General features: G+C 37.0%; 3 protein-coding genes across 8 annotated transcripts; all 3 read left to right on the forward strand.

The window, feature by feature from the left end:
• Positions 607-2,053, forward strand: LOC18788876 (mitogen-activated protein kinase kinase kinase NPK1). The gene has a single exon (XM_020555323.1). The coding sequence runs from the start codon at positions 833-835 to the stop codon at positions 1,913-1,915; it is 1,083 nt and encodes a 360-aa protein (XP_020410912.1). The 5' UTR covers positions 607-832; the 3' UTR covers positions 1,916-2,053.
• Positions 3,042-4,838, forward strand: LOC18791338 (pentatricopeptide repeat-containing protein ELI1, chloroplastic). 2 transcript variants are annotated; one of them, XM_020554356.1, is made up of 2 exons: positions 3,042-3,134; positions 3,218-4,838. In XM_020554356.1, exons 1-2 carry the CDS (start codon positions 3,121-3,123, stop codon positions 4,587-4,589), a joined length of 1,386 nt encoding a protein of 461 aa, XP_020409945.1. In that variant the 5' UTR covers positions 3,042-3,120; the 3' UTR covers positions 4,590-4,838. The 2 variants fall into 2 exon arrangements, with proteins under 2 accessions (XP_020409945.1, XP_020409946.1); XM_020554357.1 differs by having other exon boundaries at positions 3,044-3,134; positions 3,221-4,838.
• Positions 6,138-18,227, forward strand: LOC18793869 (uncharacterized protein At5g08430). Of its 5 annotated transcripts, none has more exons than XM_020554358.1 (12): positions 6,138-6,390; positions 6,708-6,898; positions 7,767-7,846; positions 8,070-8,257; positions 9,134-10,022; positions 12,272-12,384; positions 12,817-12,876; positions 12,959-13,009; positions 13,824-13,894; positions 14,528-14,886; positions 15,000-15,161; positions 17,246-18,227. In XM_020554358.1, the coding sequence occupies exons 2-12, from the start codon at positions 6,804-6,806 to the stop codon at positions 17,743-17,745; spliced, it is 2,568 nt and encodes an 855-aa protein (XP_020409947.1). In that variant the 5' UTR covers positions 6,138-6,390; positions 6,708-6,803; the 3' UTR covers positions 17,746-18,227. The 5 variants fall into 5 exon arrangements, with proteins under 5 accessions (XP_020409947.1, XP_020409950.1, XP_020409951.1 ...); XM_020554361.1 differs by lacking the exon at positions 6,138-6,390 and having other exon boundaries at positions 6,458-6,898; positions 14,528-14,673; positions 14,785-14,886; XM_020554360.1 differs by lacking the exon at positions 6,138-6,390 and adding an exon at positions 6,468-6,559.

The following is an 18,385-nucleotide window of genomic DNA, read 5'->3' on the forward strand; positions in this document are numbered from 1 at the left end:
ATATTGCCCTGAAAAAAATGTTGTCTAAGCATCCTGTTTTCTGGTGTTTCGAATGAAAATATATTTCTCAAGTATTAGACACACTTGCGGCATGTAGAAAGCAGTTTCCTTAGAATGAATGGCGAGAAATTCAGTGTCTCATAGCCGTTCTTTTTCTGCCTAATTTCTAAAGCGGCAAATTGTCATGTTTTTTTTTCTGTCTGGAAAATATGAATTTGATTTTAGTTCCTGCCACGTGGCAGGTACCCATTAGGTCTTTCTTTGATGCTTCTTGTGGCCCTGTCCAATGAGGCTCCAGGAGCTCCACAAGGTTAGGATGGCCAACCGTTATTTCTTCCCCATCAGACTTGATATTTATAAATTCAAAACCCCACTTCAAATTTTCTTTTCCTGGACATAAATTGTACGTAACAAGGAGGAGAAGAAAACCAAACTTCTCATTTAGTAAAGAGGAAGGAGAAATCTCCCACTGCTAGGGCGGTTTTCCATCTGAAGGGAAACCGCTCTACCATCATTATATCTTTGAAAATTCGACTGCCATCAAAGCAGAAGTTATTTTGTCATTGAATTTTCAGTTTAAGGCCAAAATAACTCCTTGTTTATATATGTTTCCATTCATTCTGGAACTGTTGACAAGTTTTTTCATCAACCTGTTTTCTTTTTTCTTCTTGTGGGTTTCTTAAATCCTCTGTAAACGGATGAGTTTTAGTTTTATTTATTTATTTACTCTGCATGCATTTAGAGGGACCAGAATTTCATGTTTTGAGTTGGGTTTTTGTGCCCAATTCAAGATATCTAATAATAACCAATACTCCTTCAAAGAAGATAAGGCATGGCTTCAAATTCTGATCAATGCACATCTCCTCTGCCTGGTGCATGGATGAAGGGCAAACTGGTTGGATCTGGTGCTTTTGGCAGTGTCCATTTGGCCATGAGCAAAGCCACAGGAGCACTTTTTGTTGTGAAATCTGCAGTGTCTGGGCATGGAGTTCAGGCTCTGGAGAATGAGGCAAAGATTCTCGAGAGTTTGAATTCGCAATACGTTGTTCGATGCCTGGGGAAGGAAAATGGTGAAGGGAAATGCATCAATGTGTTCATGGAGTACATGGCAGGGGGTAGCTTGTCAGATGTGTCACAGATATTTGGTGGTGCATTGGAGGAAGAGGTGGTTCGTTTGTACACCAGAGAGATTCTTCTTGGTCTCAAGTATCTTCATGAAAATGGGATTGTGCATTGTGACCTCAAGTGCAAGAATGTGCTCGTGGGCTCCTCCGGGAATGTGAAGCTGGCGGATTTTGGCTCTGCTAAGAGGCTAAAGGACTCAAAGGCTCATGGGGTTTCCGTGCAGGTTGCTGTGCAATCTATTGGTGGGACTCCATTGTGGATGGCTCCTGAAGTTTTGAGAAATGAAGGGCTGGATTTCGCTTTGGATATTTGGTCATTAGGATGCACTGTCATTGAAATGGCTACTGGCAGGCCTCCTTGGGGTACCAAGGCTTCGAATCCGGTGGCTGCTGTTTTGGAGATTGCTTGTGGCAATGAGAAGCCTCAGTTTCCAAGACATTTCTCAGATAATGGGTTGGATTTCTTAGCAAGGTGCTTGGAGAGAGACCCGAAAAGGAGGTGGTCTGCTGAGGAATTGCTTAACCATCCATTTGTATCAGGAAATTCAATGAGAGTTTCAAGAAAGGGTGTGGCTTGCTCACCTGCAAGTACTCTAGACATTGGAATTTGTGAGGAGGGCTCTGATTACTCATCAGATCATGGAATGGGGATTCGCGATCGCGATGATTTCCCGAGCATCCCGAGCAGAAATCCTTTCTCAAAGTGCTGTGATGAAGGAAACAGAAGCACAAGAACGCAGCAGACTGAGAGTCACTTGGAGTCATCAGAAAATTGGATCACTGTTAGGTAGAGAGACAAGAAAATTGTACATTATCAGAAATTTTTGTTAATGTAGAGAGACAGCTATAGCAAGTAGAGAGAAACAGGTTGCCAGATTTCCAGTAGCTTTTTGGAGGCATACTTTGTTTCTAACCCTGTACACTAGTAGATTTGGAAGCAAATATTTACTGTAATTTCAATTAGTCTTCTTGCATTTCTTTGAATGCATTACAATACATCACTCATTTTATATATAGAAACAGCTTCTTATATCAATGTCTCCTACGTGAATCGAACCGGGGTGCATTTTGGGGGAGGGGGAGAGTATGGCCCACTTTTCCACTGCGGTGTCATCCCATGTGCAAATTTGGCTTATTATTCAAACGGTCAACAAATTTGCGTGTGGATTATTCGTACTTAAGCTCATCGTTTTACACGGATATATCTTTCACTTCATGGACAAATTTATTTATTTTGGCTTAGATACTTTGCCATTCCAACCATAATAACTACCCTTGTATACTTTTTTTCTCAATCAATTTTAGTCAAAGAACAAAGAAATAATAAAACAATACAAGAATAAAAAACCCCAAGGGCAAAAAAGAAAAGAGAATTATTGAATAAAAATCCCTAATGACAACCAACCTATCAAATAAATTAATAATCCCTAATGACGGCTTAAAGCGGAAAACGCATGAATCTCTCATACCCGCCATTTTGTGCTAAAGAGTTTTCAAAATTATGTGATGAATCAAAACTTGTTGGAGTTGGAGTAGAGGAGAGAGAGCTTCTTTATGTTTGCTTATAAGCCCAAATCCTTTCTCCTTTCTCTCCCAAAACACATTTCTAATTCCCAAATTTTTCTGGCGAATTCTAATTCCCAACTTTCACCACCTCTCTCTTCTCTCCCACCACGCCCTTCCATCCCCCAAACCAAGCAAGCCCATGCTCAAATCATCGTCTCGGGCCTCGCCGCTGATTCGCCACTCATTTCTCACCTCCTCTGCTTTCTTGCTCTGTCCCCATCAACCCCATTTCACTATTCTCTCTCACTTTACCAATCCATCAAATACCCAAGTGTTTTCGCCACCAATAACATGATCCGGTGCTTCGCAAAAAGCGATTCGCCTCCTCAATCCCTGCTTCTGTTCTCCTCCATGCTGCGAACTTGCGTGAAACCCAATAACCATACTTTTACTTTTCTTTTGCAAGCTTGCAGCAGGGCTTTGGCTCTCAATGAAGGAGCTCAGGTACATACTGTTGCTGTAAAACTTGGTTTTGGCGGATATGTGTTTGTACGGAATGCTTTGATTCATTTGTACTGTTCTTGTAGTAGAATTGAATGCTCGAAAAGGTTATTTGAGGAGAATGCCAGTTCCCGAGATGTAGTTACCTGGAACTCAATGCTAACGGCTTTTGTAAGAGACGAACAGATTGGTGCTGCAGAGAAGCTGTTTGAGGAAATGCCGGAGAGAGACGTGATCTCATGGAGTACGATGATCTCGGGTTACGTGCAGAATGGGCGGTTAGGAGAAGGGTTGGAGTGTTTTAAACAGATGAGAGAGAAGGGGATGAGGCTAAATGAGGCCACGTTAGTCTCAGTTCTTTCAGCATCCGCACAATTGGGTTTGCTCGAACATGGTAGATTAGTTCACTCCCTTGTAGAGTCCTTGAATTTCCCGTTGACTGTTTCCCTTGGCACAGCTCTAATTGACATGTATGCAAAATGTGGATGCATCGAACAGTCTAAACTTTTGTTTAAAAATATGCCCAAGAAAGATATTTGGACATGGAACGTTATGATCTGTGGATTGGCCTCACATGGCATTGGGAAAGAAGCCCTTGCGCTCTTTCAAAGGTTCATTGATGAGGGTTTCCATCCTGTGAATGTCACTTTCATTGGTGTCTTGGGTGCCTGTAGTAGAGCTGGTTTGGTGAGTGAGGGAAGACGTCATTTTAAGTTGATGACAGAGAAGTATAGCATATTACCTGAGATGGAGCATTATGGGTGCATGGTTGATATGTTGGGCCGTGCAGGTTTTTTAGATGAAGCTGTTCAGTTGATCGAGAAGATGACGGTTCCACCAGATCCTGTATTATGGGCAACACTACTTGGTGCTTGTAAGATACATGGATCGATAGAATTGGGTGAGAAGATTGGGAAGAAGTTACTTAAATTGGATCCAACCCATGATGGGCATTATGTACAACTAGCCAGTATATATGCAAAAGCAAGGAAATGGGAAGATGTTATTAGAGTTCGGAGATTATTGGTTGAGCAAAACACCAATAAAGCTGCAGGTTGGAGCTTGATTGAAGCGCAGGGTACAGTTCATAAATTTGTTGCAGGGGATAGAGAGCATGAACGTTCTCTGGAGATTTACAAAATGCTGGAGAAAATTGGAATACGAATAGCAGAATCTGGCTACTCACCAAATGTTTCATCAGTTTTGCATGATATAGGGGAGGAAGAAAAGGAGAATGCAATAAAGGAGCATAGTGAGCGGCTTGCGATGGCTTTTGGCTTGCTTGTAACAGGGGCTGGGGATTGCATTCGAATTGTGAAGAATTTGAGAGTTTGTGAGGATTGTCATGAGGTAAGCAAGATAATTTCAAGGGTGTTTGAGAGAGAAATTATAGTGAGGGATGGAAGCAGATTTCACCATTTCAAGGACGGAAAATGTTCCTGCCTTGATTATTGGTAGCAGCCTTTGCTGTTACCTGCCTTTTTCATTGATACTTTTCCTCATTCTTTTATATTTTTATTCAAAGGCTGTTGCTTTAAATAACTTGAGGAGGGGATAATCTTGTCCGATTAGTGCACCTGCCTGTATCTTGCATTAGATTTCTAGCTGCGACCTTGTGGGTTATCAACTAGTAATGTGCTTTCCTTATTAGTTAATTCCATCAGTTACCATTTGAATGAAAATAATAATATGACAATTGAATGGAAATAATATAATGAAAATATTAAAACTCATGTGCCATCAATATAAAGCACACTTGGTGCCACACAGGCTTTAGCCCAGTAGAAAGGGTATTGATTTAAATACCACTAGTTTTAGGTTCGAACTTTCATGGCACCTTGACAGTGTGTAAAAAATCCCTCTTTTCCAATATCGTTTGTATAAAAAAAACAAAAAACACACACTTGTTAATTGAATTTTTCTACCTTAGAATAGTTACCATTCTTTCTTAGAGCCACATGCATGTGCTCTTTATATTTGTTCTTGAGAAGAGTACCGTGAAGTCAAAAGAAAGGTTTGTTGATGTTGGCTCGCAAAACCAGATGCGGAGGATGAGGAAACAGCATGCTGCAGCAGCGCCAACCGATCGAAAGTCCTAGGGGGACCGATCTCTTTTTGGCAGGGAGCAGCAGAATGGGGATCACGTCCTAGCGTAAAATCATAGTGGGTATATTCTATGAAAAATTGGTGATGTTAGTTATACCACAATCATATTATTGACTACCTCTCTAATACATGTGGGTTTTACATACATTAATGATAGTCCACCTCTATTAGAGAGATAATCACTAAAGTGGTCAATAAATATGGTCCAAATAGTATTATTGTCTAAAAAAATAGTGTATCGATAACTTTTTTTTCTATGCAAATAGTATCATGAAAGGGAGATTCAAACACAAATAATTGATTAAACAACAATTTAAAATCACGAAAATAAAAAAAGGAGAAAAAAGTCCACATATTGCTCTATATCACTTCAAAAGAAATGATATAAAAGTACACGAAATGTTATAGTGAGGGTACCATATATGGACTTTTCATATGGTCCTTTATATTAGTCACATGATCATTTCATTAAGGCTAAAAGTTAGACATAAATACCCTTGATAGCGAATAAAAATGACGGAATTCTTTAATTGTCCTTAAATTGCTACAATCTTGAAATTACAATGGCAAAAATGACCAAATTAAAACTACAGGGATCAAAAGTGACTTTTGGCCTTTCAATAAACTTAAGCGAAGTTATTATTAAGATGAATCATGTAACTAATAATAATATGAATATCCACATTTATTATTCATATATGACACCCTCACCATAAAACATCTCATAAAAGTACTTACCTTCTTATTGCTGCCCATTTGGCCCACGGCCTTTCTACCCAAATGTGCGAGGCAAAATTTCCGAGTATTCGTTTCGTTCCACAGTCGACCCAAACGGCATGCTTTTATATTTGTTGTTAACAATCACTCAGTCGAGCAAAACGCTACTCATCAGAAAGCGCCAAAGCTGCAGAGGGCTCTGGTTCAAGCAGAAAGACTTCGAATAACATTATTTTGCTATTCCCAACCAATAACGTTTTGATACCGTGACAATACTTCCACGTGGCATAGTATTATTGGTCAGAATAGCAAAATAGTGATATACCCGTTCCAACTAAGTTTTTCTAGTGTCATGTTCCTTCTTTTCTCTCAAGTGGCTTCTACAAAAAGCGCCATTGCTGCAGTGTATTTCTTCTTCACTGCCCTTCAGCTTCAGGTATGCTCTTTGCTTTTTAACAAAATGGGTCTCTTATATTTTCTTTATATAAGGATCCGGTCATTTGATAAAAGGAACTTAAATACATGAAATGTTGAATAGAGAGAGGAACTTTCACAGAAGAAAGAAGAAGCTCATTGAGTAGCCTTTAGAACTACACTACTGCAATGTGGTTCACAATATTCTCGTTGTCATTTGGGTTTTTAAAGTTTCTTCTAAAATAAGGCTTTTCTTTGTTTTTGTTTTGTTCTTTTCTTTCTTCGGTGCTGTGGAGGATAGCAAATGGAATCTTTTTTTAACTTGTTTTTATTTGGCAGGTTTAGGGGAAGCTGTTGGGATACAAGAACTGGGGTTGTGGTTGAATTGGAATTTTGAGGTTGGAGATCAATTAACAGGAAAGAGGGTTGAACAATATGCCGAGGAAGAACAAAAGAAGGAAGGAAGAAATTTGTGAAGATTATTGCTTTGCTTGCAAAGATGGAGGAGATGTCAGGGTTTGCGACTACAAGTGAGTTCTGAGATCTTATTGAAAATTGAAATTCTAGTAGGTAATAATGGTTTTTGTTGATAATAAATGGCTACATGTTATATGACCGTGTTCATTTGCTAGTATTTTGAGATGTCCCTGTGAATTATACCACATTTTTTCCCAGAAAATTAGCCATAAGTACCAAAAGAGGTTCCTGCTTTTTTTATTCTGTTCGGCTTATTTGTTAGTTTTTGGGGTTTATAATTTAGGGTTTTTAGGATTTTCAGCTTTCACCTCTAAATTCTAGAGACTATACCCTAAGCCCTAAACAGAATATGGACAATCCAAAAATCGATTTAACTAAGAATGTGATTCTCATTGATTACATTTTGTTACATGGTAAATTTAACCGAATTACAGTGTGTTTATTAAGAACTAGTTGGGTATTTTGAGGATCTAGGGCCCCAAAAACCTGAATGAGAAGAAAGGTAGACAAGGATAGTTACTCATTGTTTGAAATGTATTATAGGACTTGTTCTCATTTGAATCATCAAAGGGGCATCTCACTAGTGTGAATTTCAGGCACATAACATTAAGACACATATCATGTTCTATGCCAGTGGATGAAAATTCAATGGTTAGAATAACAGTGGTTTTTAGCATGCAAGTAGCTGGTATGTTTTGTACTGACTGCTCAAGTTTTATCTACGACTTAGAGCATGATATGTTTCTCATTAAGATACTTAACATTATGTGCCTTGATATTCATCATCTAACCAGCTGTAAGATTATAAAAAAAAAATTGCAGTAAGTCAAGGATGAGATTCTGAAAGGAAGAACTCCCCCCATCTCCTCTCTTAATTTCACTTTTGGTCATTTAGTTGAAGTGTCTATCTGTATTTCTCAGGGATTGTCTTAAAGTTTATCATCCTCAATGTGTTGGAAAAGATGACTCATTTTTGAAGAGCAAGGATCGCTGGACTTGCAGTAAGCTCTAAATTTATTCTGTGGTGATGATTCAGCTTTACATCTTGTCATTGTCAATAAAATATGGCAAGATTTACTGCATTCAATATGCTATACTATACATGCATTCTCAAAAACTATCTTATGATGTGCGTGAAACCCAACTAGACATGTCTTAATTATTCACCTCAAAGATGTCTTCCAATTTTAATTTTAATTTGTTTTCCTTTTTTCAACATTTCAGACTGGCATTCTTGCTTCATATGCCATAAAACTGCGAAGTTTCATTGCTTTTGCTGCCCGAAAGGTGTATGTGGAATCTGTCTCTGGGATGCTGAATTTGCCCTTGTTAAAGGGGGTGAAGGATTTTGCAGTCATTGCTTGAAGCTTGCAATACTGATAGAAGAAAAGTTGGATGTTGATTCTGATGGGGTATGCTTGTTTCTGATTAATTTTAAGAAAAGGTGTCTCTTAATTTCATTTATCGCTTCCGCATACATAATACACAATATGCATACATAGAGTCCCCTTCTTTTGAAGGATTCCGCAAATAACCTTACCTTAATTGAGACCACCTTATCAGGTCCACCGTGCATTGTATTTCAATGATCCGAACTGTCTATTTTTCAACTCTTCATTCATGGATCATTGTTGCAAAAGAATTAGACAAATTGAAAACCATTAAAACATGTAGTTATTACCAACAAAATAAGACGAACATGGTGCTTCAAGAAAACACTAAAATGACAACCATTTAATTGAGTAGTTAAACGGTTTTGGATTTGAATGATTTTTTTCCGCAGGGATGATCTTTGGTGGAAGACCTAATAAATAGATGGTTTGGATTAATGATATACAATTTGAAATCTATTGAGAACGTAAAGTCCATAAGAGAAACTTTGAAATAATAATTGGTTTTTTATTTTAAATTCTTTATCCTTTTTCACTTGAAGTTGTACTGTTATTTCTTTGATGTACAATTAAATGGATATTTTCTTTTTTGGTAATGTATCTATGTGAATAAATTAAATTTTTTTATTTGTGATGTCAAATTGTCAACCATATGACTCGGGATGACCCTATGGTTCAATTAGTGACCTGTGACCTGGTTACTTTTCTGGGCTAATGAATGAATTTATTTCTTATAATGTGTTTTCCCTCCTTTTTATTCCTTCCTTTTTATTTATTTATTTTTTTCCTGCCCTTTTGGTTTGTTTTGGGAAGTGCAGCAGGTATTCTATGGTTTGATAATATAAAACAACTGCTTTGTTCTCTTGTCACCTCAGAATATGCTCTTTTGATTTTCAGGGAAAAGTAGACTTCAAGGAAAGAAATACGTTAGAGTTCCTATTCCAGGAATATTGGCAAATAATAAAAGAGAAGCAAGGCTTATCTGCAGAACATGTTCACTATGCAAAAAACTTATTGAAGAGTGGTAAGAACTACAGGTGTGACTTTGAGTCAAATGAAATTCGTAAAACAGAAGAAAGTTTTTCTGAATCTGATGAAGAAAGTGATTACGATGACTTGAAAGGTAAAGAAGAATACATGCCAGTTAGCAAAAAGAAGAGGTCCAAGGGAAAGCTGAGTGCAATGAAAAGAAAAGTAAAAGCAAAGAAAATAGAGTTTATAGGATGGGGGTCAAAATCTCTCTTGAGTTTCCTCACTTCCATTGGTAAGGACACAAGCAAAGAGTTATCGCAGAATGAAGTTACCACTGTAGTTACAAACTACTGTAAAGAAAACAACCTTTTTGACCCACAGAAAAGGAAGAAAGTAATTTTTGATGCAATGCTACAGTCTCTTTTAGGAAAGAAATCAACGAGTGTAAATAGGATATATAACCTTCTGACTGCTCATTTTTGTGACAATCTGGAGTTAACCGAGGATGATGAGACTGGGTCTAGTTCCGAAGACAAAGATCAGAATTTTATGGTGACCTGTAAAAGACAGAACAAGTTGATCTCAGATGGACAACCTCAAAAGAAAAAAGTAGTTCCAAATGTGCGTAAAAGCTGTTTTGCTTCTGTAATTGCTGAAAACATCAAGCTTCTGTACCTCAAAAGGAGCTTGGTGGAGAAATTGTTAAAGCAACCTGAGACTTTTGATGAGAAAGTAGTAGGAAGTTTCGTGAGAGTCAAATTTGACCCAAATGATTATTCACAAAAAAATTCTCACCAGCTCTTGCAAGTAAAAGGTATATTTCTTAGCAATGGCTACTAATATTTAATGGTAATTATTGTTCGCCTTTTTTTTTTTTTTTTTTTTTTTTTGTTGGATATTAGAACTCAACTCCACTTGCTGGAAATTGTTTTCAGCCATTCGTGAAAGTAAGATCCATTATATTTTTTTAAAGGGATTTTGTCTTGGTGTTAGCTGGGGGGAATACCATCTGTCTGTTTGTCGTGTTTGTTAGCTGGGGATATATTTTTAACAGAGATTGCAACGTCTGCTATTGTCAGATATTAGACAAATTATAATATCGTAAATATTTAATTCAGCGTGTTAACTTGATATGAACCGTTAGCCCATTTCCTACAGTTCAAGATTTTGGAGTAAGGTGGTTGTCAAACTTGTATCAGAGTTTTGGTTGCATAAGGTCTTTAGGTTCCAAACCAACAATCCATGTTTCCCACTTGTTTATTGATCTCAAAAGTGCATTGTTGATGTTGCACATGCATGATGGGGTGTTAGCTTAATATATATTTTTGGCCTCATTTCATAACAGCTCAAGCTTTTACAGTTCTGATTGTACCACAATCAGTGTGTCCCTCATGATAACTTACATTGGGTTTGGGAGCATGTGGGGCCTAACATGTGGATTGTCTGCACTGATACACTGAAAGAATTAGGACATCCAACCCAAAACAAATTGGGAATGGGTGGAGAGGCCCTAGATTTTATGAACTAGGGTCCTATGCTTCACGTTTCCGATGTGGGGTTTATATTCTCAACACAAACATCTCTTTTTGTGCTAATTGAGCAGAATCTGTAAAGTGATAAAGCAACCTGTAAGATGATCATACTTATAGATTGAACTTGTTTTGAATTTATTAAGGGTGTGGAGTTGAGTTTTCCAACAGATATGGTTTGCAGGTTTGAATGAAAACTTTTCCAATAGATATGGCTTGTGGTTATCAATGAAAACTAAGTATTAAGACTTTGTCAAAAGAAAAACATGAGTCTATGTATACGTTTTGTTTCATTAGGCAATTAGCATTTGGTTTTCTTTGAAGTATCAAACAGCATTCTTTCTAGTTTTTAGCATTTCAACTGTTCTATTTTGGCTGATTTGTTATTGAGGGGGCTCATCAATTATCTGGTGGCAGTACCACCTTGTTTTATCTAGTTGAGGCTCTTTCTTTTTTTTGGACAGAAAGTAGCTCATGGAAAGACTTTTTTAAGCCAAATATATTTGAGGAATGTTTGTTTAAATTGGTTTAAAGAACCATAAAATTGTTAGATACATTTTATTGAAATGATTTTGGAATGGTGAAATAATATGCAGCTTTCTGAATTTGAAATTACTAGAACCAATGATTAATAATATCTTGTAGGAAGTGATATTGTTCGAGCTGAAAACTTGTGTGTCGTTCCTTTATCCAATATAAATTGAAATATATTTTTATTTCAAATTCCATGTGCACAATTTAACTATATGCTCTCATTATCCAAATGCAGCACTATGAGAAAGGGATGGAATTTTAAATTATTTCCATGAAGTTTGTTCTAGATTTGACTTAGGTGTCTTCAAAGGTTTAGGTTCTCTTATTTCCAGACTTGATCGAAATGATTTCTGATTTCATATAGTTCACATTTATTTGTTACAGTGGACTGTCAGATAGATGAAATAACAGGTAATAATACTGAGTTAGGCTTTTATGAGTTCTATCTATTTAGGCTCAAAATTTGTATTACTTAATAAGAAAATTTATCTCCTTTTGATGTGTAACTTCAAGCTGTCTCATAGTGATTGGATGTTATGAGTTGTGATAATTAGAGTATCCAACCCAAAACCAATTGCCAATGGATGGAGGGCTTAGGTTTTTATATTTTTTAGATGCAATGCTTAGAATACCCATGTGGGCCTGCTTACGTCAAACATATGGATCAACTATAATAGGTGATGTGAAGCACATGTGGACAAATTGTTCCCGAAATGTGAATGAACTGATTGCTCATTCTTATACCATGATGAAGTTAGAGCATCCAACGCAAAATCAATTGGTCTGGATGAAGAGACTGCTAGGCTTTTTATTATGAGATGCAAGGCGTAGGATATTCGATGTGAGATGTTTATATTTTCAACACTAGTTATATGATCACCTCAATATTTAGCCTTCAAATGCAGAGCCTCCTAATTCATAAATGCTAAAACTATAATCCTGTTAGTTTTGTCCTCGGATGATCACCCTTACGCTTTGTATTATATTGTCATCTTGACAGGCATAAAGAAAACTTCGAGGACTGGTGTTATGAATACAGAAGTTTTCTTGCAGTTTTCCAATATGTCAAAAGATGTACCTATCGGCAAGCTGTCAGATGATGACTTCTGTCAGGTAATATAATTGTGACTGTATGATTGTTGAATGATAAAAAATTTCAAATAAGTAGTCAAAGTTAACTATGGTGGTTTTATTATTTAGAAAATAAGGTAATTAGAATGAAATTTTTGTCAGTTAAGTTTTTTCACTATTTAGAAAATTAAAGATATAGGCCAGGTTTCTAGGTTAGAGCTGAGCTTGTCCAGAGTTGAGCACTGTAAGGTACCTTAAGGTTTGTCAGATATACTTTTTAGTAATTCATGGTCATTAAGGGAACTTTGAGTCTTGTGCTTAATTGTTGTTCCCTATTACCCATAGAGATTGTTCTTTAATTTCAAAAACAAATCATAGTTCCAGTGGTAGAGAGGATTTACCTCTACACCTAAGAACAGAGTGCAAATCAACTACAGTTACTGCATATTTATGTTTCGTAATTGTTTTCCACAGGAAGAATGTGAAGATTTGCATCAGAGAGTGAAAGATGGCCTACTTAGAAGGCCCACTGTTGTAAGTTCTTCTGAAATACCCGGGTTTGCAGCTAGTATTTCTATATATTCCAACCTGTTAACCAGAACTTTCTCGTTGATAGGCAGAGCTTGAACTGAAGGCTAGACGTCTGCACGAGGATATAATGAAGCACGTATGTTTTCTTGATTTAACTCCTAAAAAGAATGTCTGTTTTCTATGCTGTGATAATTCATTCAAGATTCCCAATAGCTTGAAGTGTGACTTCAGGTGTCTAGCAAATGGGTATGGGGCATGCTTAAGAAAGATTTGGACAGTAAGTTATGATTTGATTGAACTGTTAAAAAAAAAATATAAAAAGTCTATTTAATGGTAAATGAAAATTTTAGACTTTAAAGCCAAAAATTAAAAAAGTCTGTTTGGTCCCTGCATTTAGAAGCAATTCTTAACTCTAGAGAGCAGAAATAGTGCCGAAAATGAAAAACCATCTTTGGAAATTTCTAATTCGGCCAAACAGGCTTTATGAAACCATGTACCCTCGTTTGGCTTTGTAGGGAAATCCCACCAACAGATTGCCACATTGTTTAAAATTTCTCCTGCGCCATTATGGAGTGATTGGGACTACATACTGAGTATTCCCTTGTATATATCATAGAGATAAATTATAAAATTATGTTTTGTTCTGTATTTCAATTTGATTTATATTGTTCTCAGAGTCACCAGAGCTTTACTTAGAACTCATTTTTAATATAAACTAGTATTTAGAAAATAACTACTTGACCATGAATGCTTACAATGCCAATGATTTATCGAACAGATCTTTAAGTTCAAATGCAATATAAGGCATTGTGCAATGATCTGTTCTTTCTATTAGATTTTCATACCCTCCCTTATTTGCTTGTCTTTCTGGTATCTGTGGATTTTCTTATTCTTGCTTGGCGGTTGATTTTGCTGTTCATCTTTGCATTATCTGGTCATAAACATCTCAGTGGATTGGAAGAGAGCTGTCCCTGTTGCAGAAGCGCATTGACAAGGCAAATGAAAAAGGATGGAGGAGAGAATATCCTTTTACTAATGCTATCAACATAGTAAAGATTTTGGAATAATAACATATCTTGTACACATGTATAATTGTGGAAAGCCGTAGATTTAGGGAGAAGTTCAAATTGTGAAGCAGCCAGTTGACCGCAAAATTCTGGACAGTTCTGATAACTTCCTTGGGTTTGTTACATTTATGCAATTTAATATTTCGTTTGGTACTTTGTGTCAGTTATTAAGTTTCTTATGTGACCCTTTGACCGGGGATATTTAGGTCTTTGTACTTTCTTTCAGTCGGTAAGTTTCTTATGTGACCTTCTGAATGCATGTCCTTCAAATGGGAAGTAGTAAGTATGCTTCTTGTTATTAGGTATTATATTAAGTCGAGATGGAGCTAAATGTAACTTAGTCTTGGGTTTTTGTCGATCATATTATTTTCAGAAATATGTTCTTAAAGGGTATCAATTCCACCCTTTGGGTAGTCCTACTGCAGTTTCTAGCACATTTCCAGGTTGGGTCTTCATCAGATTGTCTATATTACTAAACCTATTTGGATTGTTTGCAAGATGAAACTTAAATTTGGCATTCCCCTTATGCCTAGGTAGTAGGTACTATTTTATGTAGATGAGAAAACTGTGACCCTTGACCTACATACGCTTGCTCAGTACATGGATAAGAAGCTGCTTCTTGAAATGCCATCAGAACAATCACGGTTGTTAAATGAGGTTCCGGAAGTAATCACAGATATAGAAAATTTTGAACCTACTCTTGAGAATTCTCCGAGCCATGATAAACGACAACATGATGGCTTGCCTGAAGCACTCAGAGGATCTTCTCAAACTCCCAGCTCTGATAAACGAGAAAATTTTGAACCTACTCCTGAGAATTCTCCGAGCCATGATAAACGAGAACATGATGGCTTGCCTGAAGCACTCAGAGGGTCTTCTCAAATTCTCAGCTCTGGTTTAGCCAATGGAACATTGTACTATCCAAAGGGCGGAATAGATCCAGCAGGTTTGCTAAGCTTCTAATTCTAATTTATTGATTCAGCATTGTTAAGAAGCTGCTGCTTGAAACACCATAAGAACAATTGCGGTAATTAAATGAGTTTCCGAAACTAATTGCAGATATATCAAAATTTGGATCTGCTCTTGAGAACTCTTCTAGCCAGGATAAACAAGAAAATGATGGCTCACCTTTTTCAGCCATCAAAGGGCCCTCTCAAACTCCCAGCACTGATTTAGCCAATGGAACCTTGTGCTATCCAAATGGCAGAACAGATCCAGCAGGTTTGTGACGCTCTCATTCTTGACTATAAATTCAATATCGTTTCCTCAAGTTCTTATTTGGTTCCATTTATCAATGAGAATCTGGGCATGCTTGCATGCTTAATGTTTCTAGATCATGATAAGTTCAATCATTTGACTATTGAATTCTGAGAGTGACTAGTATTAGATGTACCTCTCACAACATTTTTAGTATCTTGCAATTCTAGACGTTATGAAATTCTACTCTTTCTTTGGAGTGAGGTGGTTGATGAATATGAAATTTATGCCAACACAACTGAATTCATTTTTCCACTGTACTTCCTCCTAGATTCTGTTTTTGTTACGCCAGTCTTTTTTTCCTTCATATAGTGCTTACTCCTTTGATGCTTTCTGGTCACTTCACTTGGTAACATGTCATGTGAACAACTGGCTCTTTGTGGGGGCAGTAATTTTTTTTTTTTTTCTAAAACAGAAGAGAACTATCATCAACAAAGATACTCGTGATATAAGTTTTGAAAAAAAACTAATGTTCTCTCAAGTCCTGTCATCAACAAAGATACTCATGGACATACGATACTCGGTGAATCTTTCAGGTTTCACTAAAATTAAAAGCCATGATAAGTCCTGATGCTTTGATAAACCTATTAAAGAAGGCCTCACCTCAGTACATACTAATATTAAAACATAATGTTCTCTCAAAAGAAAACATAATGTACAAAGCGAAGCACTTATATCCTATGGTTTCCTCTATGCGAAATCAATATAAATATAAATTGAATTGCAAACTGGAAAGACGGTTTCAACTGTGATTATAAACCTGATAGGAAGGTATTTTATATAAATTGGAAGCCTGATACACTCATAGAAGTAAAGAGTAGCAATCTTAGGATCTTTTCCCAAAATCTAGTGTAATAAAGAGAGTCTAGATCAAACAACAATACTCTAAAAGGAGTGTCTGACTGCCGTGACTTTGACAGAAGCCTCACCCCTCTCCCTACCATTGAGCAAGTAAACTCCCCTTGGAGCCTCACCTTCAGGAAGGCATCGCAAGGAAGAGTGACAAGAGACTTGCTTGTCTTTTATCTGAAGCTAGGCGCCAGGTGCTTTGCTTGGCCCGCTTGCCAACTCACTAAATGGTTTTTGGTTTAGGACGGGTTGTAGGGATGAATGAAATTGGTTCAAAGGGGTGTGATATCAGTAGCATGTTTAACCTGGGAATCACTCAATCAACGTGACTGAGTCAAATGTTTGATTGAATAAGGTTACTTGCAAAGAATTTTTTTCTTTTCCTCTAATGAAATTTCACTCGCTTCCCGCCTACATTTAGGACATACATTGAAGTAATAGACTATTTGGTTACCCAAGAAAATATTTATTGTCTAAGAGAGCTTTAGGTAAATCTCTAGATAAGTCTTAAAATGGATGCACTGTATTAGTTAGAGGTGTGAAATGGGCAGTGCCGTGCCAGTCCAACCCATTTGATTTAGGCCCATTCTTGCTTCATGTTGACCCTGTAATAATCGTGTTGTGCTCATGATGTGCCCAGATAACCAAGATTTAGACCAGTACGGCCTGCGGCGCTTACAACTTATTTGTTCTCATGTTCTACTTTTGTCATGTTATAATATTGATTGATATCACACAGAGAAGCCTACGAGGCATGAGCACAAAAACTTTAGTATATAAAGCATCTTAAACACAATGCTTGGTTCTATGCATCCTTCTAAATGCACTGTCCAACATAGAGGTATTAGGGATACATCAAAGCCGGACTTTAAGGCAATTTAACAAAGACTTGGTTATCTTGGTGCATTCACATCCTCTACATGTGCCATTGGGGGACTACATTGATCTGAGTTATATTCACCGTTGGATCAGAGCTCTGGGCCTATGCAATCTGATGATACGAACCTCGTTTAGAATGCCTTGCCTTTGAGTAAGGTTTTTTTTTTTCTCTCTTTCGTGCAGTGAATTATGTGCCGTTTTGTGTTGTTGATTTGTTAGTGGTGACGCCCTTTCAATGATTCTACTTTAAAACAGAAGAGAAACAATTCTGCTAGATTTGTTTCTGAAAAGCTGACCAGAGTTTCATATTCTGTCTCCAGAAGTCCAAGGTGGTATTCATCATGGAAGGCACCGCCAATATGTTCATGTGGAAAAAAAGTCTTCTAAAGTGTTGTTTCCTAAAGCACTCGAACAAAAATCTCTTGATTTTGCTTCTAAAGGCCAACCTGATGTCAGCCAACAAAAGCCACACCATTTTAGTTCAGGTATCGTTGGTGAAAGGCCAAGTGCACCAGAAGATGTTCAACACAAAGTGAAAAATCAAAGCACATCCGAAGCTGAGTTTATTGAGTTAAGCGATGATGATGAAGATGTAAGGGGTGAAATTGTAGCACCTGCGTTTGAAGACCCATATTCTGCTTTATGGCATTGTGTGAGTCCTCTTGGTGACACAAGGGGCCCCTTTAAAATGTCATTGCTAAAGCAGTGGAATGACTCTAGTGATCGTGAATTGAAATTCAAGGTTTGGAGGGAGGGTCAAACCAAAGAAGAGGCAATCTTTCTTACTGATGCTATTCGCCAAAACTTTCCTGGTACGTAGATGTAGTACTTAGTGGTGAACAAAGACGTAGATAATGTGCCCAAATTGAAAGGCGCCGTCGACAGAAATCTTCTGAAGAAATAGGAGGGAACTTATTTTGAAAACTAAATTGTAGGTATGTTTTAGCATACATGGTAATGGTAGGGACGCAATGTAAGTACCTCATAGGAAGCCAAAAGTTGGGTGGTATATTTTGATTTCATGGTCAAGGTTAAGGTATCTAATCAAGAGACATTCTCCAATAAGTATTTAAGTTAATGATTGGTTACATACTTCTAATCTAGGCCGTTGAATTGCATCTAAGAGACTACCAATACATTTAGTGAATGCAATTAAACGGCCAAGATTAGAAGTATGTAACCAATCATTAACATAAAATATTTATTAGAGAATATCTAATAAATCAAGTTCTTGTACAAATATCATTTTGGGTGTATGTATATTTTATTGCATGCAGGCAGCTACCACATTTCTTGATCGAAGGCCATATTTGTTGTTTGGAAGAAAAGGCCTTGTGCGCTAATTCAGTATACCCAAATTTCTTCATCAATCCCCTTGAAGATATACGGGTAAAGCTTTTTTCAAATTTAAAAAAAAAAATTCCAAAATAATGATGGAACCTCTAGTGAATTTCAGTTAG

This window comes from Prunus persica, chromosome G1, assembly GCF_000346465.2.
Source record: "Prunus persica cultivar Lovell chromosome G1, Prunus_persica_NCBIv2, whole genome shotgun sequence".
Lineage (NCBI taxonomy): Eukaryota > Viridiplantae > Streptophyta > Magnoliopsida > Rosales > Rosaceae > Prunus > Prunus persica.